Source organism: Phasianus colchicus, chromosome 26 (genome assembly GCF_987193195.1).
Source record: "Phasianus colchicus chromosome 26, bPhaCol1.hap1.1, whole genome shotgun sequence".
NCBI classification, from domain to species: Eukaryota; Metazoa; Chordata; class Aves; order Galliformes; family Phasianidae; genus Phasianus; species Phasianus colchicus.
The window spans coordinates 289442-311289 of record NC_143461.1 but is presented as its reverse complement, the minus strand read 5'-3'; the positions used below and the strand labels follow the sequence as shown (position 1 = coordinate 311289).

The window sequence follows — 21848 nt, the reverse complement described above, 5'->3', positions numbered from 1 at the left end:
TCATAGGAAAGAAAGTAATGTTACAGAAGGCAAAGTATCCACTGAATTCATTAATGCAAAGCTGATGGAATATTTATATTCAAGCTCTTTTTGAGACAGAGAGTAAAGAGACATGATAGATAGATGTCTCTCGTCATGTTCCCATTTATGAATTTTTTAGACAATCAGCAAATTCAAGGCATCTGGAGCCTATGACAACTACAATATATATTGTATTTTATCACTGATTTTTGAAGTTCATAATAAGCTCCTGCAGAATCATTGCCATACGAATAGTTCCTTCAATCACAATACTGCAGCAGATTAATGCATACAAAACAAACAAACAAACTAACTAACTAACAACAAAAAAAACCAGTAGCATTCCTATTGAACAGTCTTCGACAGCACTTTTTAAGATAATCTTCTGAGGACTTCTGGGTGCTGAAATCTTATGGCATGAGTGGAATGGAGTCACTGATACCTTTGCTCATGGACTAGTTCTATCTTGCTATGTCAAATGTTACTGTTAGAGTATTCTGATGTATGACTGATTTCTTTTTAAGGAAGGAGAGAAAAGAAGAAAAATAAACAAGTCAGACCTTATCATTTTATGAAGAAATGAACATTGTTTTTTATGGAGATTATTTACTCCTTAGATAGTACAGTGAACAAAATCTTGGTCATGTGAATATTTACAAGAGAAAAAAAAATTAGACTTGGAGATGCTGTTAAGACTTAAGCCATAAGTATTTGAAAGGAATATTTACAATAACTGTTCTGAAAATATTGAAGTGCTAAAAATTAGAGCTTGAACAGATTTTGACAAGTTAATCCTATTTGCCTGTAGTGACTTTAAGTGAAACCATTGTTCCTCTTCACTATTAATTCCACATTCATCAGCTGTATTCATCATTAGAAAAATTTCTGTGATACTTGTAATTTCCTTTGCCATTGTCATGCTATTGCTACCAACTATTCATATCTCCATCACTCTCTCCTATGGTTGCCATATGTACTTCACAGAAACTCCATTCTCTCCAAAACTATATATTACATCAAAATATCACAGGGAATATTTAAAGTAGATAAGAAAGCCACTATTTAACTTGTGTGGAACCTAACCAATTTTCTTTTGTCCAGTGCCACTAGATAGATATACTGGACATTTTGTTTCATCAGCCTATGCTCACAAACAAACAAACCTTCACGATCAAAAAACTGATGAAGTGTCTTGATGGCCACTGGAACTCCCTATGCTGAATGAACTATATGTCCATATGTATGTAAACATATGAATACATATTTATTCTTTTACACTTTTTTTTTCCACCTAAATTGTGAAGATACTTATGTGGTCTCATAATCCATGTAAATGGTTCTTTGCCAACCTCTCATAATATTTTATTACTCATAATAATAATGTTCACTAAACTGTCTTAATGAAAAGATGGACTTCTATGACCATAGAAGTGATGGAACTGCATAAAAATATTAAATGATAGATAGGAAGAAACATTTTGAAGCATATGTTTTGTCTAATCATGTTCTCATATTTGTAGCAACTGTATTAAATCATTGTAATTAAAATTGTTTTTCATTTTGGAGAAAAAAAGAATCACAGATGTGAGAAAATTATCAGCAGTCACTGTAAACTTAGTAGCTTTGTTTGTGACAGTGAATAGAACACTTAAGAGTTATCCGAAGCATCCAACCCTCTTTTTCTCTGTTTCTCTTTAGATATTTTTATTCTGGATATTTCTACAATTTCTATGTAATTGATCTTCAGCCAGCATAGTCACAGTTCAACATCTGCAAGCATAGCTTGGTATTTACTTTTTCTGATATTACAGGTGCATGTCTCAGTACTTGTATTAAAACAATGGAGAGTGAGGGAAATGAACTGTGAAAACATTTGAAGATCTCTTTGAAAACATGCTCTGTTTGAAAGCTTAATTATTTTCTACTGTACTCTCTAGCATGTTTTTTTTTTTTTCTTTTTTTTTTTCTTATTTGTTTTTACATAGAGGGGACTTCTTATCTTGAAGATCATAAAAATTGGTGATTTTCCTCATTTGCTCCATGGTACTCCTCAAACAGTAGAGTTTTGCAGATTTAGGATCAAAAATAACTTAAAGGCACGACGCCTTTTGTTCCCCTTGAGCCCTGGCCAGGCTTCGGGGCGAAAACCAAGAGGAGAAAGAGGGCAGCGGCTGTTCCCTCGGACTGCTCCGTACATTGGTTTACTGTGTGCTAGAAAGGCTGGAGCTGCTTGCAGCGGCTCTGGACGCCTCACTCGTGGGATGGATGCATTGCTGTGCAACTTCCCCATGGCTGGGAGAGGTTCTTCAGATCCTCCCTGCAAACGGGGCTCCCCAGTGACTGCGGATCTGGCTGATGGTAAAGTGCTTGGGCAATTGGTCGTGGATCTTTCTTCACCACTGTGCTCACGTGGCAATGAGTAGGCCCACTGCCTTGCTTATTCCCTTTACTGCTAAGCTTCTCTTTTGGCTATAGGCGCTGCCAATATTACTGTTGGTTTTATTTTGTCATAGGCAGTAAAATAAGCCTATCCCAAAGACGTTGGTGTCTTTGTTGCAGCTGTTGAGCCCACCGATTGGCACAACAGCATTAACACATGATGGGCACGTAACTTGGACATCAGGAACGTGACTTCAAAGGCTTCAAAGCATCGGGAATGTCTCCTTTGGAGAGAGCCTGAGAGGTTTGGGCTTGTTGAGCCCGGAGAACAGAAGGCTCATGGGAGACCGTGTGGCTGCCTTTCAGTACACGGGGCCTCACAGATCACCCTTGCTGAGGGTGAGCACTATTCCCTCATTGAGGACATTGATGAAGATGTTGAACAAGACCGGACCCAGCACCGACCCCTGAGGAACACCGCTGGTTACAGGTCTCCAACCGGACTCTGCACCGCCAACGACGACCCTCTGCGCTCTGCCAGTCAGCCAGTTCTCAACCCACCTCACTGTCCACTCATCTGTCCACACTTCCTCAGCTTTGTCATAAGGATGTTGTGGGAGACGGTATCAAACGCCTTGCTGAAAGCAAGGTAGACTACATGCACTACATCCACCCAGCCAGTGACAACATCGTAGAAGGCTACCAGGTTGGTCAAGCATGCCCTCCCCCTGGTGAACCCTTGCTGATTACTCCTGATAACCTCCTTTTCTTCCAGTTGTCTGGAGATGGCATCCAGCACAAGCTGTTCCATCACCTTTCCAGGGACAGAGGTGTGCCCAGGTGGCCAAGAGGGCCAACAGCATCTTGCATTAGAAATAGCGTGGCCAGCAGGAGCAGGGAGGGAATCATCCCCCTGTACTCAGCCCTGGTGAGGCCACGCATTGAGCACTGTGTTCAGTTTTGGGCCACTCACTACAAAAAAAGACATTGAGGCCCTGGAACGTGTCCAGAGAAGGGCAACAAAGCTGGTATGGGGTCTGGAACACAGGCCTTATGAGGAGCGGCTGAAGGAGTTGGGGTTGTTCAGTCTGGAGAAGAGGAGGCTCAGAGGAGACCTCATTGCAATCTACAACTTCCTGAATGGAGGCTGTGATGAGGAGGGGTTTGGCCTCGTCTCCCAGGCAACAAACAGGACCCGAGGAAATGGCCATAAGTTGTACCAGAGGAGGTTTAGGTTAGACATAAGGAAGAACTTGTTCTCTCAGAGAGCAGCCAGGCACTGGAATGGCTGCCCAGGGAGGTGGTGGAGTCGCCGTCCCTAGCAGTGTTCAAGAGGCATCTGGATTAGGAGTTACAGGATATGGTTTAGTGCTTGTGGTAGCAATGGTGATGGAAGGATGGTTTTTTCTCCTTTCCTTTTTCTTCTTTTCTTCCCTTCCTTTCCTTTTTTTCCTTTTTTCATTTTGTTTTCTGTTTTCCATCTTTTCTTTCCCTCTCCCCTTTTCTTTCCCTCTCCCCTTTTCTTTCCCTCTCCCCTTTTCTTTCCGTCTCTTTTCATCTCTTCCCCTTTCTTTCCTTTTTTCATTTCTTTTGATTCATTTTGTTTAGTACTTTCTTACTTTTCATCTTTTAGATTCCTTTCTAAAAGAAAAGATAGAATGGGAGACAATAATTAAAGAAACAAAACCTGCTTTGAAAGCCATGGGGCCGGATGGATTGAACCTTGGGGGTGCTGAGGGGGTTGGCAGACGTGGCTGCCAAGCCGCTCTCCATCATCCTTCAGCAGTCCTGGCTAATTGGGGATGTGTCCTGGCTGTCCCTGAACGTGTTTAAAGAGCTCTGGATGTGGTGCTCAGGGACATGATTGAGTGGTGGGTTGTTAGAGTTAGGGGAGTATGGTCAGGTTGCGGTTGGACTCGATGATCTTTCAGGTCTTTTCCAACCTGATCCATTCTATGATTCTATGGATTTAACAGCAGCGTTCTTGTGGGAGCTGCATTGAAACTTGCAGTGTCTCTGGGTCCCCAGAATTACTTTCTCCAAGCTGATTCGTAGGTGCTGGCACTTCTTTAAAGCAAGAGCAGCTGCTGATGGGAGGAAGGTAGTTCAGGCTCATGAGCTCTGCAGCATCTCCCAGGATGGTACCAGAGGAGGCAGGAATGATATTGCAGAAGATGAGAAGCTCCCCAGCAGGAAGCCAGAAACCCTGCGGGAGAGTCGGAGCACGTGTGGATGCCCAGGAGGTAATGCAGCCCCAGTATTTGAGAAGCGCGTGGCCATGGAGCTGCGGCCCAAGAACAGAGCTATTCCGCCTTTGCAGAATAGCTGGCATCCCAAGAAGGACTCGTCTGTCCTTGTAAAAAGCAGGGGGAGGGCACGTCCAAATGCTTGCTGGTTGCTTGGGAGCTCAAACCCTCCAAGCTGGAGGCAGCCTGGGGGTAACATCTCCTTGGTCCGATTGTGCAGCACCTGAGCAAGAACTGGCTGCATGAGGGTCATCTTAATTTCTCTGTTCTTTTACTTAAATAAACCCGTTGGGAGACCGTGGTGTTGGTTTCCTAAAATTTGGATCTGGGAGGTGAGCACGCCCTTTGCTTATGATGGAAGCACAGAAGTGATGCGGGCACTTGCTGAGGTCACAGTCATCGCCGAGGTGGGAGCGTTTGTGGCACAGCCGGTGAGCAGAGCTGGTGCTCTGGTGAGTGTGCTGCACGCAGAGACTGAGCTGTGAGCTTTCCTTGAGAGATCACCCTGCGAGAGCCCGTCGGAAGCACCGCTGCGGCGTGTGCGTGAGCTGGGCACAGCTCAGGCTGAGCAGGCCGAGCAGGTGAGCTGGGTTTGGTGCTGGGTGGTTGCCGGGAGGTGTCTCAGCAGGAAAGCTGGGCTGGGGTGGGCACGCTGCATCAGCCCTCGTCCCGGCTGGCGGTGAGACAGAGGGAGTTTTCTTCAGGACAGCAACACCAGCCATGTGCTTCAAGGCGCGTAACTATTGAGGAGATGGAGAACGCTTGCTGTCAGAAATCATGGCAGCTGTACAGGAGCTGGGTGTATTTTGGGGACAGTCCTTGTAACCAGCTGGTTTCGAGACATTGCCCTGCCCGAGAGTCTAAACTGCACAGCAGAAGAATGCTGGGAAAATGCTTCTTCCTCACTGTTTTTCACTTGCAGGTTCTTTCCTTAGGGTTCCTTTTTCCTTTCCAAAAGGAGATTTTGGGGATCGAGGCACTTGAAGAGAGAGTGAAGCCAGCTCTTTCCAACAGTGCGGGCAGTCCCTGTGGAGAGGACCCCGGGAACTTGAGCTTCCCCTGAGATGTTCCCCAGCATGTCTCAGCAGGGAGACGGACGCAGTTGCCATCGCTGCTTTGCGCGTGGAAAGGTATGGCTGGGTTTCTTTCGCTTGGGTTTCTCCTTTCTCTGGTTTTGGAGGGGAAGGGGTGGAGCAGGGGGAGCCCTGCTGGTTCTTTGTTAGCTCAGTAAGCGGCTGGGTTGTGCACTTGCAGCAACAGGACAGCATTGCCAGGCTCCTTAACCTGCTGGGGCAGGGTGGGATCAGAGAGCGGGCACTGCCCTCCTGCCAGCTGCGCCTGGTTATGGTTTGCCAGCTGCCCTGGGTTTCTGCTGAGAAGTTTGTTCTAGCTGCCTGCAGTAGTAAAGGGTGGGGAAGAAATAGTGGTGAAGAGCTAAGGCTGTGTACGGTAATTTTGCATGGGTTGAACTGTGGCACCTGAAGTCACTGTTTCCCTCGGAATAATGCTGGTGTTTGCAGGTGTGTTGGTTTAACCCCCCGAAGTGATGTCTGAGAGCGCCCGTCTTCTCCACCTGAACGATGAGAAAGCTGGATATGCCCAGAAATTGCAGCGCGTGCAGATGTTGTGAATGCGCTCCCAAATGTTTCCGTTAGTGATAACTAACGTCTCAGCACTCTGATACCCACCTCTGGCACCATCTGGAACGCTGCATCTCTTTGCAAACGTTGGGTGGCCGTTTCCATGGCCCTTCCTTTATTTCTCTCCTCAGAAGCAGCGCGGTGCAGTTCCCTGTGCTAGGGAGCAGCACCCAGCAGGCTGCCAGAGATCCAACAGCGCCTTGCAGCGCACAGAGGGACGTGATGGGGACGGACCATCCTTAGCACCACGCAAAAGTGAGTCTCTGCAGTCCTCTGTCATGAAGTATGGAAGAATGCATTTTAAGTATTACTTCTGAGCGGTGCAGCACTGCAGGGATGTCCGGTAACCATGGTGGAAGCATTAGAGAGGCCGACAGCAACAGATGGCAGCAGTGAGACAGAAGTGTGTGTGTAAGTGGTGGTGCTCAGAGCTGAGTGCATTCCCTGTAGGGACAAAAAATCCGTGCCTCGACTTTTGCAGCTGATAGCGTTTTGTGTGCTGACGCAGCTTTGCTCTGCAGCATGCAGAGCTGTCAGGCAGACTGGGATTCCTCTGCTGCCACCTGAGCGGGAATGAGAGCAGTAGTGCTTTGTGCAAGCGCACTGCAGTTTAAAGATCAGTTTCTGTTCTGGCTGTAGAAGAGTGTCTTTTGGTTTTTGTGGTGGACATGGGCTAACAGGACAGTGCTGCTCCTGGTGTCTGTGAAATCAACACACAATCTGTTGTTGTAGGGACGGAGCCTGCGCGTCCATGGAATGGTGCTGGGCTTGGGGGGAAACGGAAAGCCTCCCCAGGTAAGAAGCTCTTGTGAGCTGTGGTGTGGGTACCTGCCTCTAAATAGGGCTGCATGAAGGGCTGTGTGGGATGGAGGAGAAAAGAAGGGGCACTGCAGATCTGTGCTGACTGCAGAAATGGCACAGCGTTGTAGCAGCAGAAAGGCCAATTGAAGAAACTACGCTTGAGGAGCAGAAGTTTGTGGTTGGCTGTGCTAAAATGCTCCTCCAAAGAGATGCTCTTCATGTCTTTCTTGTTTCCTTTCTGACAGAAGCTGATGCAAGCAGGCTTGCAGTGAAGCGCAGCCTTGCAGGAAGCCAGGGGAGGAGCATGGAGTGTGGCACAGCCCCCAAGAGAGGTACAGACACACAGCAGCATCTGGGTTTGGTGCACTGTCTTTCTAGTTAGGCTTTCTGTCTGTCCTTTCCTGGGACTGCTGTCGTTGCGTGTTGCTTGAGATCTTAATCCCTGGGGATTACAGTTGCCTTTCCTGTCCCAATTGGAAATGGCCCACAGTTCAGCCAAGATCCCAAGGTCCATTGCTGTGAACACTCGAGAGTTCCTAGCATTGTGGCCCATTTTGCAGACCGAAGGCAGTGTGTGACTCTCTTTTAATCTTGCTGCTTCCCCTTGCTTGATTTGAACAGGGAGAGGTGCTGAGCCAAACGGCAAGATGTACGCGAAAGCTCCTCTCCAGGCTCCAGGAGGGCTTCCTGGAACAGCAGGTCCCAGCAGAGGGGAAAGACCTTCCCCTGCAGTTGACAACCACTCCCTCTCCAAGACCATGGCTGCAAGAAAGCGCAAGGGAGTGGAGGAAGAGGAGCAAAAAGCAGAGCTGTGGCCTGCCAAGAAACAAGTGAAGGTGGAGCGCGATGGGGAGAAGGCTCAGAGCCCACATCAGAGCAGAGGCGGTGTGCCAGCTCCAGCAACACACCCTGGGCCTGCCCCAGCGCCGACTGAGCGGTTCCGGACCTCAAAGCGAAGAGGTAGGAAGGTGCTGCAGCTGCCCTGGTGAGGTGCTTCCCTTATCAGGTGCATGGAGTTTGCTTAGGATTTGCTTTGCTTTCTCCTTCTCTCTGCGGAGAGGGGAAAAGAGTAGAAGGCTGCCGAGTCCAATGGCAAGGAATTGCCAGAAAGTGTAACCCTCTCTTTTCCCATGAAATCCATGACGGCCTTCTGCTTGTCCCACTGGAAATACCCTTCCCTGAGAGGCTTCCTAGCCTGTTTTCATGTACCCATGTTTCCGCGGTTTTGCTGTTGACAAACTGAATTTCTCTCCTCTTTCTCTATAGCAAGACGACAACGACAAAAAGAGAGGAGAGCAGAAATGAAGAAGGCTGCTCTGAGAGCTGCCGCTGCACGTGCAGAGGTGAGTCCTCGGTGAGCACAGACACGGCTCTTGTTGTTCTCTGTCTGTCAGACGTGAAGGGGATTGTAGAATGCTGGGGGAAGCGGTGTCCTACTTTGACGCTCGCTTTCTTTCTTTCCAGTCCTCCACAATGAACAGCCTTGTGGAGATGATGGAGAAGCTGCAGCTGAAGGACTGAGTGGAGGAGCATCAGAAGGCAGCGGCTTCGTGGCAGCAGCCCAACTTGGCACTCTGGTTGCAGTCCATCAATAAACAATTGGAGCTTTGTTTTCACAAAGAGTGCACGGCCTGATTTGTCCAGTGGCACTCAGTGAGCTGCTGCACCACCTCCTCGTTATTCCACTCGCGGCGCTGGGTCAGAACTCCCACATCTCCATCAGGGGATGCTGCAGGTTATAGAAGCAATGGATGCACCAGTCCTTGGCCCTGCCCATAAACGCACTGCCTGCAAAGCACGTGCACAGAACTGCGAGTAGCACGGCCTGAGCACAGGCGCGCTGAGTTAGAGAACAGCTGTCTCGAGCTGTCTGAGTTTCTCGGGGCAGCACTGAGCAGAAGTGAGCGTGTGCCCCTCACCCTGCAGGCGTCTCTGTTGGGGGAAGAGAGGCTCCGCCGGCTGCCTGATCCCGGAAGGCAGAGGTGTTCTCCTGACTTCTCTGCAGTGCTACCTTGCCTCATTGTCCCCCCTCTCTTCAGCCGTTTTGATGCTACTTTTCATCCTTTGGGCAGAGCTTGAGTCACTCTCATCATCGCACAGCTTTGTACTGAGCGGTGTGGAATTTTCTGGCTTTGCTCTTAAAAGCCTAGGCTGAAAACTGCAGCGTGCATGCTTAGTTTACATGGGGACATGGGGGGGGACATCCCCTAACCCCCATTATCGAAAAATAAACCTTAATTGCAAAAGTGAGGGGTGTCAACCCCCGACCCATGGGAACAAAGTGGTCCGTGGGGGTGACACTGTGGGGGTGTCCCCATCTCCAGTACGTGACACCACCAGGGTGCCATGAAGGTGTCCCCAACTTTGGTGGTGTGACAGCACGATGCTGTGTCCCCACTTCTCCAGGAAGTCCTCCAGCTGGTTACAGTGTCCCCAGCTTCGGCTCAACGTCCCCAGGGGGTCCTTTTGTCCCCTCTGCATGACGGTGACACCCGATGCTGGCTGCCGAACGCGACACCCCATGACGATGACACCGCGTCACGGCTGTGCCACGCTGGTGTCACACAGTCCCCTCTGGTGGTGGCACAGAGTTCACCACCGTGCGTGTCCCCATCCTCATGTCAGACGATGGTGACAGCGCCAGAGGACTCCAGTGTCACCAGGTCCAGCTCTAGGCGGGCCTGGAGGGGTGACAAAGAACAGTGAGAGGCTCAGTGACAGCATGGTGACAACACAGAGCTGCCTGTGCCTGGCCCCATGCGGTGGTCAGAGTACAGGGAATGGTGTCACCCGATAGATGGTGGCACACAATTGATGGTGACACCAGATGACGGTAACAACAGTGACAGCCAGGGATGGGGACACTGCGTCACGGCTGTTCCACATCGAGGTCACCCTGTGTCACGGTGTCACCTGAAGACAGTGACACTCAACGACTCCCAGTGGCATCCAGTGAAGGGAAGAACCAACAATGGTGACACCACCGACCCCATGTCACACCCACAGCAGACCCCACATGTCCCCAGCTCCCCTCCCTGTACACTCCTCGTCACCTCTTCAATGAGGATGGCACCACTCTGCAGTTGTGCCAGTCCTCTTCTTGGTTGCAAGTGTCCCATTTGGTTTTGTCATCCAGTATTTTTGGGAGAAAACGTGTGGTAGTTCTAAGAGAAGGGGTATTTCTGGGAGAAAATATCCTCTTTTTGGAAGAGAAGGTGAAATTTACCACTGAAATGTGGTATTTCTGGGAGAAAATGACATACTTGAGGGAGAGAACTCGGAAATGGTGGGAGAGAATGTCTTCTATTCGAGAGCAACTGTGGTATTTTTGGCGTGACGACTGGTCCTTTGGGGAGGAAATACGATAAATATGGGAGAAAATGTCCTCTTGAGGAGTGTCAAGTAGTACTTTTGAGAGAAAATGTCAGGTATTTCTCAGAAAACTGCTGTTTCTGGGAGATAGTAGCATCCTTGGTTGGAAAATGACAGGTGTTTGTGAGAAAGCTGGTATTTTGGGAAAAAAGGCCGTTTTTTAAAGAATAAGCTGGTATTTCTGGGAGAACATGTCCCATCTTTGGGAGAAAAGTGGTCTATCTTGGAGAAAATGTCATGTATTTGGGAGAAAACTGGTCTATCTGGAAGAAACTGCCATTTTTCTGGGAGTAAGTGTGATCCTGAGGAGCGTCAAGTAGTATTCTTGGGATGAAACGTGAGGTATTTCTAAGCGTAGTGGTATTTCTGGGAGAAAATGTCTTGTTTTGGGGGGAAAAGATCACATGTATGTGAGAAAGCTGGTATTTCTGGGAGTAAACGCCATATTTTTAGGAAAAAATGGGTATTTCCCGGATAATCGGTCACATAGTTAGGAGAAAAGTGGTCTACCTGGGAGAAAATGTCCTTGTTTTTTGCTGGAAGAGATCATGTGTTGGGGACTAAAATAGTGTTCCCGGATGAAAATGTCACGTATCTGTGAGAAAAGTGGTATCTGTGGGTCACAGTGCTGTTCCCCAGGGGTCGGTGCTGGGGCCTGTCCTCCTCAAGATCTTTCTTGATGAGCTGAGGGCACTGAGTGCACCCTCGGGAAGTTTGCGGACGACACCAGGCTGGCTGGAAGTGTGGATCTGCCTGGGGGTAGCGAGGCCCCACAGAGGGATCTGGACAGGCTGGAGAGCTGGGCTGAAGCCAATGGGATGAGTTCCAACAAGGCCAAAGGCCAGGTCCACGTTCTGTGGGAACGTTTGTGGAAAAGTGACTTTAGGTAGCTTAAATCTCTGCCTTCTGACACAAGAGCAAAATGGAGCCAGGAATGTATTCTTACTTCCATAATAAGAGTGTCAGAAGGAAACACCCTGAGACTTCTTGTAGGGGTGTCCATTTGCTGTCTCCCAAAAACCAGTCAGGGGAAAGGCACAAGAGGGGTGTGCCCTGCCAGCTCCAGGTCTTAAGACCTTAGAAACCCGGTCTCTTTCAAAAGTTGAGGGAGTTTCCATTCTTAGAGCTCAGCCCTGAAGCCTTGCTGGTTCAATTCCTCTCAATGATGCATCTAAAAGATGCAGTGCAGGTGGGCAAAGGTCCAGGTGGGCCAGCGGGTGAGTTTTACCACAGCCCGACACAGATGGATAAGCTGCTTCATTAACAAGTCCAGCTTTTACTGCGGGGCTGGCAGCATCTGTGCTGTTGTTCCATCTGCAGTCAGGAATGTCACACTGCCTTTTTTTCAACCCACATTTACTCTTTCACAAAAGAGCATCAACTTCTGATACTCGTTCTGCAAACTGGGGAAGAGTAACCCGCAGAATGCTAACTGCTGCAGAGGACAGGTTGGAAGACAGCCGCTCCACGCGCCCATCATGCCACAGCAGCTCCTTTCTGGATGTGCCTGGCATAACTGGTTGGCTCCTGACAGCAATCCCTCACAGTGGGGAGGAAAGCAGCACTTGCACAGCTGGTTTTAAGAGCGCTAACCAAGCTCAGCTAAAATGCTCAAGGGAGACTGTCTTCAAGCACGGTCACAGGATGCATTTGTTATACTGAGGACTAAAGGAGATCACTTCAGTTTGACATCAGGGAGGAGACGGGGTAAAACTCCCCGCTGGCCCACACTTCAGGATCTGTGGCATGTTTTTCTGCACAGCTGCCGTTTCTAAATTTGGAAAGAGACAGTAAAACATACCTGGAAAGAGTTGAGAAGTCAGGGTCTCCGTAGCTACAGAGAGATGTTGGATGCTTCTTTCTGTGGGAACGTTTGTGGAAAAGTGACTTTAGGTAGCTTAAATCTCTGCCTTCTGACACAAGAGCAAAATGGAGCCAGGAATGTATTCTTACTTCCATAATAAGAGTGTCAGAAGGAAACACCCTGAGACTTCTTGTAGGGGTGTCCATTTGCTGTCTCCCAAAAACCAGTCGGGGGAAAGGCACAAGAGGGGTGTGCCCTGCCAGCTCCAGGTCTTAAGACCTTAGAAACCCGGTCTCTTTCAAAAGTTGAGGGAGTTTCCATTCTTAGAGCTCAGCCCTGAAGCCTTGCTGGTTCAATTCCTCTCAGTGATGCATGTAAAAGATGCAGTGCAGGTGGGCAAAGGCTCCACAGCTGTACAGCATCTACGGGACAGCTCTTATTGAGCCGGCAGGTGTAACTGCTTCCCGAGGAGCTGTGCAGCCATAAAGGCATTCCAAAGCACCTCTTGCTCTTACATGAACGCATCATTGGCTTCATCTCACTGCCGTGCTTAATTCCCAGTGCTGACAGGTCTGTCCGGCAGCTCTGCCTAGAGAACCAGCATATGTTTCAGGCACGTGTCCTGAACGAGTCACTTCGTTTCAGCGAGTTTAGCATCAGTGAGAGCTTCCTGCCCCAGCAAGTCTACCGAGCACCTGTGTTCTCTTACATCCCCGCACCACGCCGTGCTGCTCAGCGAGTCCAGCGCAGCTCTGCAGGACCCGGGGGACTACAGAACACGTGCCAGCGGTGAGCTGAGCTCGTTCTTCAGGTCCTGCTCCGGGCTGTGCCCTTCTCACATCCCACGCACCGAGCCCGGCCGGGCCACCGCTCGGTTCTTCCTTGGAGGAGAAAGCGGCCAGAGATGCCGCCGCAGGAGCCGTGAGAAAACCGGGCAGAGATGCGCGCTCGGCTTTCAAGAAGCGCCAGCAGCTCGGAATCGGCCTGGAGAAAGCGATTCTGGGGAAGCCGGAGACGCGGCACGTCTCAGCGCGGCTCCCGCAGGAGCGGTACCGTTCGACGGCGTCGCCACGGCGACGGCGCCTCAGCGCCTCAGCGCCGGTCCGTCGCTACGGCGCCGCGCCGTCCCCGCCGAGTGACGTCATCACGCCGCGACCCGAGGAGGCGGCCGTGCGGAAGCGGTGCGGGGCGCCTCGGGGCTCCGGGCGCCGCCTCGGCTCCTACAGGTGGGTGTTCGGGGGGCGCCGGGGCGGGGGCCGGGGTGAAGGCGGCGGGGGGGTCGAGTGCCGCTCTGTCTCGGCCCCGCGGGGTCTCCGTGGTGCTCGGGGCTTCCCTCGGCGGGGGCGGCTGCCCTGCGTCTCGCCGCCTCCCCCACCCCGTGTCTTTCGCTGCCCTCCCCCCCTCTCCCCCTGCCGCTGATCGCCCGCACCCCCCAGTCCCTCTGTGTGCCCCCCGGGGTTACACCCTCCCCCCGGTCTCCCTCCCCTCCAGTCCCCCCGTTCTGATCGCTGTAGTCCTCTTCCACCCCTCCCCTCTGTGCCTCCCCCATTCTGATCCCCAGGGTCCCCCCCCGATCCCTCATCCCTCCCCAGTCCCCCGTTCTGATCCCTGGTGTCTCCCCACCCCCCCACCGCTCTCCCCATTCTGTCCCCTGGAGTCCCCCCCTTTCCCAGTCTCCTCTATCTGACCCCCGAACCCCCTCTCCTCCCCCCGAGTGCCCCCACTCCAATTCCCCCATTCTGATCCCCAGAGTCTCCTACCACCCCCCATTCCCCTCTGTTTGACCCCCAGGGTCCCGTGTCCTCCCTTCTTCTCCCACCTCCTGGCCCCTTTTTTCTGACCCCTAGAGGTCCCTGTAACCCCTGTGCGCTCCTCCCTGACCCCTGGAGTCAGTTCCTCATTTTGACCTCCAGTTTCCCTCAGCCAGACCCCATAGAAGCCTCGCACAACCCCTGGCTCTTCCCTCCCACCCCTCCCTCCACCCCCAGATGCTCTTCCTGCCTTGTAGAAACTCTGTTCACCCCTTTCCCCCACACAAGCCACTAAGTTTCCCCCCCAGACTCTTTTTCCACCCCATAGACATCCCACTCTCCTCTTCTCCCCCCCAATACTTCCCTAAGGTGTCCCCCAGACTCCCCTTCCACCCCATAGAAGCCCCCCACAACCCTCCAGATTTCCTCTGCCACCCCTTCTCCATTCCTAGACCCCTTTTCCTCCCAGCAGAGACCCAACTCACCCTTTTTTCCCCCACACAACCCCCCCTCCACTCCCAGACCCCCCTTTCTGCCCTACAGAAGCCCCCTTTCCACCCCTCAAGTTCCCCTCCACAATGTACCCCTCCATCCCCAGGCCCCCTTTTCACTCACAGAAGCCTCGTTCTGCTCTTTTCCCCCTCACAACCCCCTCTCTCCATCCTCAGAGCCCCTTTCCACGCCACAGAAGCCCTCCACAATCCCTCAGTTTCCCCTTCCAACCTTTCTCCACCTCCAGACCCTCTTTCCACCTCACAGAAGCCCCACTCACACCTTTCCGCCCATAGATTCCCCACGAGCCCCCCCCTATATACCCCTGGAGGCATGCAGAAGAATCTGGAGATGTTGTAGAGGGGTTTGGGGCATCCAGTTGGTCCCCAGGTGGGTCCAAGGTGTCCTTGGATTCATACAGAAGGATCTGGAGATGTCCCAGAGGGATCCTGGGGTGTCCAGGGGGTCCCAAGAATGGTCCTGGGGGTCCCTGGAAGGATCTGGAAGCTCCCAGGATGGGTCCAGGAGCTCCGAGGAGCCACTGGGATGATTTGGAGATGTCCCAGTAGAGTCTGGTAGGGTCCAGAGAGTTCTCATGTGGGTCTGAGTGGTCCTGGAGTCATCCCATCATCAGAGACATCTCTGGGGATGTCCCAGAGAGGACTTGGAGGGTGCAGGGGGTTTTCAAATTGATCCAGGGGGTCCTTGGATTCATCCAGAAGGGTCTGCAGACGTCCCAGAATGATCCTGTGGAATGTGGGGGGGGTCCTCAGGTGGGTTCAGAGGGTCCTATTGTCTTCTGGAAGGGTCTGGAGATGTCCCATGGGTGTCTTGGGGTCCCCAGGCGTTCCTGGAGTCCTCCAGAGGTCTCTAATGGGGATTTTGAGGACAACCTCACATAGTGACACATTCTCGCTCTTCTTTGTCCCCGTGGGATCGCCCCCAATAATGTCTGTTTCCATTAAAATCAATACTATGTCACTTTTCTTGTATATTTTTTGCCACTTCCTTTCAGAAATGGATGGTTCCCACCAATCCCTGTGCAAAGCCCCACGGAAACAATCCCCCCAGGGCCACCGGGTGACACCGGACAACCACTTGTCCCCAAAGTTCTCACTGTCACCGTAACCGTGGAACCTGGGGCCGTACCAACGTACCTTGAGAGCCCCATCCGCGTCCTACAGCTCCTGGACGCTGTCACCCTGGCTGTCCGTGACTGTCCCAAGCTGTCCCCCCTGCCATGGTGGCACAACTTCAGCATGGTGCCATCCTCATTGAAGAGGTGACGAGGAGGGGTACAGGCAGGGGGGCAGGGGACAGTCAGGGGACACGTGGGGTCTGCTGTGGGTGTGACATGGGGTCGGTGGTGTCACCATTATTGGGTGTCACTGAATGTCACTGTCTTCAGGTGGCGCCGTGACACAGGGTGACCTCGATGTGGAACAGCCGTGACGCAGCGTCCCCATCCCTGGCTGTCACTGTTGTTACCATCATCTGGTGTCACCATCACTTGTGTGCCACCATCTATCGGGTGACACCATTCCCTGTACTCTGACCATCACATGGGGGCAGGCACAGGCGGCACCACGTTGTCACCATGCTGTCACTGAGCCTCTCACTGTTCTTTGTCACCCCTCCAGACCTGCCTACCGCAGGACCCGGTGACACCGGAAACCTCTGGTGCTGTCACCATCGTCTGTCATGAGGACGGGGACATGCACGGTGGTGAACTCTGTGCCACCACCAGAGGGGACTGTGTGACACCAGCGTGGCACAGCCGTGATGCGGTGTCATCACCTTTGGGCGTCACTGCTGGCAGCTGGTGCCGGGTGTCACCGTCATGCAGAGGGGACAAAAAAAACCCTGGGGACATTGAGCCGAAGCTGGGGACACTGTGACCACCTGGAGGACTTCCCAGGGAAGTGGGAACACCACATGACAATGTCACACCACCAAAATTGGGGACATCCCTGTGTCACACCGCAAAGCTTGGGACACCTTCATGGCACCCTGGTGGTGTCATATCCTAGAGTTGTGAACACCCCCCAGAGTTTGGGACAGCCCTCTGGAGACGCCATCTGTGCCCTCCCCCACAGAAAACATTGTTCCCATGGGGCGGGGTTGACACCCCTCACTTTTCTAATTAAGGTTTATTTTTGATAATGGAGGTTGGGGGATGTCCTCCCCATGTAAGTGATAAAGGGCAGAGGAGCGGCTGTGGGGCTCCATGTGTCACACTGGGGATGAACTCTGGGGACAGAGGTGACTGCAGCATCCTGGCCCCATCGCCCCTATGGCCCTATAACCAGTACAGCCCCATCTCGTAGCCATCCCTTGTCCGTATCCCACGTTATCCCATCCCATATCCATCATATCCACCCCACAGCCATCTCAAACCCATCCCATATCCATACCCCCACATCCTATCCCCATCCCTAACCCTATATCCATAGCCATTCCGAATCCTTATCCCCACATGCATCCCATGTCCATTCCATCTACTTATCCCATGCCACTATCATCCCAATCCCATCCCGTGTCCATATTTCATCCCCAATCCATCCCACCTTCTTCAGTGTTGGTCCCATGTCCATCCCAAGCCCATCCCATATATATTCCATTTTCCTATCTCCCATTCCATATCCACCCCATATCCATATCCCCACACCCCAACCCTACATTTCACATCCCAATGCACATCCAACATCCCAACCCCAGCTCCCAAGCCCAGTTCCAAACCTCATGTCCCAACCCCACATCCAAGCCCCACCTCCCACCTGTAAATCCCAGTCCCATCTCGCACCCCCTATAGCAGTAGGGCGCACCCCGAGGCCCCACCCACGGCCCGCCCCCTGCCGCGCTCCTCCCACCAACAGCGCAGCGCAACGCCGCACCGCCCGCGGGCTCTCATTGGGCAGGTGCCGGACCGTCCCAGCCCCGGGCTCTCATTGGTCAGGTGCCGGTCCGTCCCGCCCCCGGGCTCTCGTTGGGCACGTGCCGATCCGTTCCGCCCCCGGGCTCTCGTTGGTCAGCGGCAGCGGCGCCGGCTCCGATTGGCTGAGGCGCGGCGCGCGGGAACGGCCGTTGGCAGCCGGCCTAGAGCTCTTCTCCCCTCAGGCGGCAGCGCTCCCGCAGCCCTGGCCGCCCCGCACCGCCGCTGCGCGCCGGAGCTGTCCGGGCAGCACCGAGACGGAACCGCGGCACGACGGGAGCGGTGCTGAGCACAGCAGAGCCGGAGCCGGGAGGGACGGAGAGCGGCGCCGGGACAGGGGAGGAAGCCTGGTGGGGTGAGGGGCTGGGAAGGCGGGGGGGGGATAGGGAGGTAGGCGGGGCTGCAGCGGCTGTGGTATCGGGGTACATGGGGCGATAGGGGTGGGTACAAAGGGATTTAGGGCAGCAGAGGGCTGTGAGGGGGAAACGGGGGGACACGGTGCTATAGGGAGCATTGGGGGCCGGGAGGGGCTGGGGAGAGCTACGGGGAGGGATATAGGGGGCTGGGGGAGGACCTAAGAAACTGTGGCTCTATGAGTGGCTGTAGGGGGAATGGAGGTGGGATAGAAGGGGATGTGGGGCTACAGGGAGCAGTGGGAGGGCTGTAGGTGTGGTATAGAGAAACAGGCATGACAGGGGTCTGTGGGTGGGATTGGGGGGGAATAGAGAGGTGTAACGTTATAAAAGGCTGCAGAGAGACAATAGAGGGCTTGCGTGGGCACAGGGAAATAGAGGGTAATGTGAGGTGACACCGGGCACTAGAAGGGAATGTGAGAGAGAAGACCCAGTTGGAGGCAAAGATAGAGGCAAGCTGAGGGGGATAAAGAGGGAGAATCTCAACGGGGCAAGGAAAAAGAAAAACAAAAGGAAAAATGAGAATGAAAAGTAAGAAAAAAAAAAATGGAAAAAGAAAAAAAAAATGGAAGTGCTGAAAACAGAAAAAAAGAGGCACAGAGGAGGAAAAAAAGTAAAAAGCAATCCATGTATATCAAGAGAAAGCAAGTAGGAAAGCTAACTGCAGCAGACCAAAGGAAAGCAACCTTGCAGGAATGGAGGAGTGTGGGAAGAGCTGAGCCCCGGCCTGGCACAGGAGCTGCGCGGCAGGAGAAGAAGCTGAGCCCAAAGGTAAGAGGAGCTCCTTGGGGTTTTTTGTGGGCTTAAAGCAAAGCTGAGAAGCCGTGCCCGAGAGGAGGTGTGGGTAGCTCCAGGCCACCTTGCTGTCTCCCCAAGAGATGCAGGCTGTGGGCTAGGCAGCGGGCAGGAGTGCTGGCCAGAAGCAAGCATCTGTGTGGAGAAAGGCAAAGGGCGGAGGAGGTTGAAGGGGAGCTACCGGGCATGGGCTTGCTCAGCAAGGGGAGCAGAAGCCTGAAGTGGACGAGAAGGGAATAGAGAAGGGCATGCAGAAGGAGAGAAGCTGCGAGCAGAGTTAAGAGGCACTTGTCAGAGCAGCAAGCAGAGCAGGCAAATGTTGAGATTGGGAGTGAGTAGCAGGAAAAGGCAAGAGCACCAAGAAAAAGGAGGCGAGGGGCAAGCAGCTCAGGTAGGGAAAAGGAAGGGCATGCAGCTCAGCTAGGGAAGGGAGGGGACAGCAGCTAAGCTAGGAAAGTGAGTGGATAGCAGGTGAGGTCGGTAAGTGAGGGGACAACCAGTAAGGAAGCCAAGTGAGCAAACATCTGCTCAAGTACGTAGCGAGGGGCAAGGAGCTCAGCTAGGTAAGTTAGGGGGAAGCAGCTCAGGTAGGGAATGAGAGGGGCCAGCAGCTCAGCTAGGAAAGCGAGGGGCAAGCAGGTCAGCTAGGTAATTTTTGGAACAAGCAGCTCAGGTAGGTAAAGGAAGGGACAGCAGCTCAGGTAAGAAGAGCAGGCAAGGGAATGGTAGGATAGGGCAAGGGGGGAGGTGAGGGTGAAAAGAAAGAATGGGGAGGGTAGGGAGGGCTTAAAGGGGGTTTCAGGAGTACCTATGATTATAAAAAAAAAAAAAAAAAAAAAGAAAAATGAAAAACAAGAAAAAAAGATGAAAGTAAAAAGAGAAAGGGAAAAAAAAAGAGTAATAAAGGAAAAAAATAAAAAAGGAAAAAAAAAATGGAAAACAAAAAGAGAAAACCAAGATGAAAAAGAAAAAGATGAAAATAGAAAAAAATGAGAAAAGAGAGAGAAAAATGAAATAAAAAAGAAAAGTGCAATGAAAAAAAAAAAGAAAAAAAGAATAAAAAAAAAGAAAAAGAGTGAAAATGAAAAAAGAAAACCAAGATGAAAATGAGAAAAAATAGATGAAAACAAAACAAAAAAAAACGAAAAGAGAAAAAAAAAAGAACAAGTGCAATGAAATGAAAAAAGAAACGAAAGCATAAAAAAAGAAGAAAAAGAAAAAAGCCCAAAAAGGTCAGAAAAAAAAGAAATGAGAAAAGAAGAAAAAAGCCAAGTAAACAGTCAAGAATAACAGCTGAGAAAAGACTGGATGGCCAAAATGTAGAGAAAGCAAAGCAGAGCACAGCAAGGGAAAGCAAGGCGAGAGTAGCAGCAAAAGGCAGGAGAATGAAGAAGGAGGGAGTGAAGAGCAGGAAAGGTGAGTTTGCCATAAGGCAAGGGGGAAGGGGAGGGGAAAGGGAGAAAAGGGGGGGTACGGGAGGGGAGGGGAAGGGAAGGAGGGGGGGAGAGGAGAGAGGGGAGGGCAGGAAGGGAAAAATGGGAGGGAGGGGGGAGGGGAGGGTTGAAGGGAAAACAGAGAAAGAAGAGGCAAAGAAGAGACTCAAAAGTACAAAGCGGTGCACGTAAATGTAGAGAAAGCAAGTAGGGAAGCTAAGGGTAGCAGGGCAAAGGAAAGCAAAGGAAGGCAGTGAATGAGAGAAAGCAATCTTGCAGGAATGGTGGAGTGTGGGAAGAGCTGAGCCCCGGCCTGGCACAGGAGCTGCACGGCAGGAGAAGAAGCTGAGCCCAAAGGTAAGAGGAGCTCCTTGGGGTTTTTTGTGGGCTTGAAGCAAAGCTGAGAAGCCGTGCCCGGGAGGAGGTGTGGGTAGCTCCAGGCCACCTTGCTGTCTCCCTAAGAGATGCGGGCTGTGGGCTAGGCAGCGGGCAGGAGTGCTGGCCAGAAGCAAGCATCTGTGTGGAGAAAGGCAAAGGGCGGAGGAGGTTGAAGGGGAGCTACCGGGCATGGGCTTGCTCAGCAAGGGGAGCAGAAGCCTGAAGTGGACGAGAAGGGAATAGAGAAGGGCATGCAGAAGGAGAGAAGCTGCGAGCAGAGTTAAGAGGCACTTGTCAGAGCAGCAAGCAGAGCAGGCAAATGTTGAGATTGGGAGTGAGTAGCAGGAAAAGGCAAGAGCACCAAGAAAAAGGAGGCGAGGGGCAAGCAGCTCAGGTAGGGAAAAGGAAGGGCATGCAGCTCAGCTAGGGAAGGGAGGGGACAGCAGCCCAGGTAGGGAAAAGGAAGGGCACGCAGCCCAGGTAGGGAAAAGGAAGGGCACGCAGCCCAGGTAGGGAAAAGGAAGGGCACGCAGCCCAGGTAGGGAAAAGGAAGGGCACGCAGCCCAGGTAGGGAAAAGGAAGGGCACGCAGCCCAGGTAGGGAAAAGGAAGGGCACGCAGCCCAGGTAGGGAAAAGGAAGGGCACGCAGCCCAGGTAGGGAAAAGGAAGGGCACGCAGCCCAGGTAGGGAAAAGGAAGGGCACGCAGCCCAGGTAGGGAAAAGGAAGGGCACGCAGCCCAGGTAGGGAAAAGGAAGGGCACGCAGCCCAGGTAGGGAAAAGGAAGGGCACGCAGCCCAGGTAGGGAAAAGGAAGGGCACGCAGCCCAGGTAGGGAAAGGGAGGGGCAGCAGCCCAGGTAGGGAAGGGAGGGGCAGCAGCTAAGCTAGGAAAGTGAGTGGATAGCAGGTGAGGTAGGTAAGTGAGGGGACAACCAGTAAGGAAGCCAAGTGAGCAAACATCTGCTCAAGTACGTAGCGAGGGGCAAGGAGCTCAGCTAGGTATGTTAGGGGGAAGCAGCTCAGGTAGGGAATGAGAGGGGCCAGCAGCTCAGCTAGGAAAGCGAGGGGCAAGCAGGTCAGCTAGGTAATTTTTGGAACAAGCAGCTCAGGTAGGTAAAGGAAGGGACAGCAGCTCAGGTAAGAAGAGCAGGCAAGGGAATGGTAGGATAGGGCAAGGGGGGAGGTGAGGGTGAAAAGAAAGAATGGGGAGGTTAGGGAGGGCTTAAAGGGGGTTTCAGGAGTACCTATGATTATAAAAAAAAAAAAAAAAAAGAAAAATGAAAAACAAGAAAAAAAGATGAAAGTAAAAAGAGAAAGGGAAAAAAAAAGAGTAATAAAGGAAAAAAATAAAAAAGGAAAAAAAAAATGGAAAACAAAAAGAGAAAACCAAGA

The 21848-nt window shown here is 51.9% G+C and overlaps 1 protein-coding gene and 1 pseudogene across 2 annotated transcripts; both read left to right on the top strand.

Annotated features, from left to right (window-relative positions):
- The first annotated feature begins 5040 nt into the window (after positions 1-5040).
- On the top strand, positions 5041-9428 carry LOC149914838 (zinc finger CCCH domain-containing protein 11A-like). Of its 2 annotated transcripts, XM_090125108.1 has the most exons (6): positions 5041-6541; positions 7019-7081; positions 7333-7419; positions 7709-8047; positions 8354-8430; positions 8552-9428. In XM_090125108.1, the coding sequence occupies exons 3-6, from the start codon at positions 7392-7394 to the stop codon at positions 8606-8608; spliced, it is 501 nt and encodes a 166-aa protein (XP_089981234.1). In that variant the 5' UTR covers positions 5041-6541; positions 7019-7081; positions 7333-7391; the 3' UTR covers positions 8609-9428. The 2 variants fall into 2 exon arrangements, with proteins under 2 accessions (XP_089981234.1, XP_089981233.1); XM_090125107.1 differs by having other exon boundaries at positions 7019-7419.
- A 2638-nt stretch (positions 9429-12066) lies between these two features.
- Positions 12067-17289, top strand: LOC149914837 (uncharacterized; annotated as a pseudogene).
- Positions 17290-21848: the final 4559 nt, after the last annotated feature.

Bases quoted from the DNA above. Each gene is read 5' to 3' on its own strand.
- LOC149914838 (XM_090125107.1), top strand. From the start codon at position 7,281: ATGCTCCTCCAAAGAGATGCTCTTCATGTCTTTCTTGTTTCCTTTCTG. The intron at 7,420-7,708 runs GTACAGACACAC...TGATTTGAACAG, and splicing joins TGGCACAGCCCCCAAGAGAG to GGAGAGGTGCTGAGCCAAAC. The intron at 8,048-8,353 runs GTAGGAAGGTGC...CTTTCTCTATAG, and splicing joins CCGGACCTCAAAGCGAAGAG to CAAGACGACAACGACAAAAA.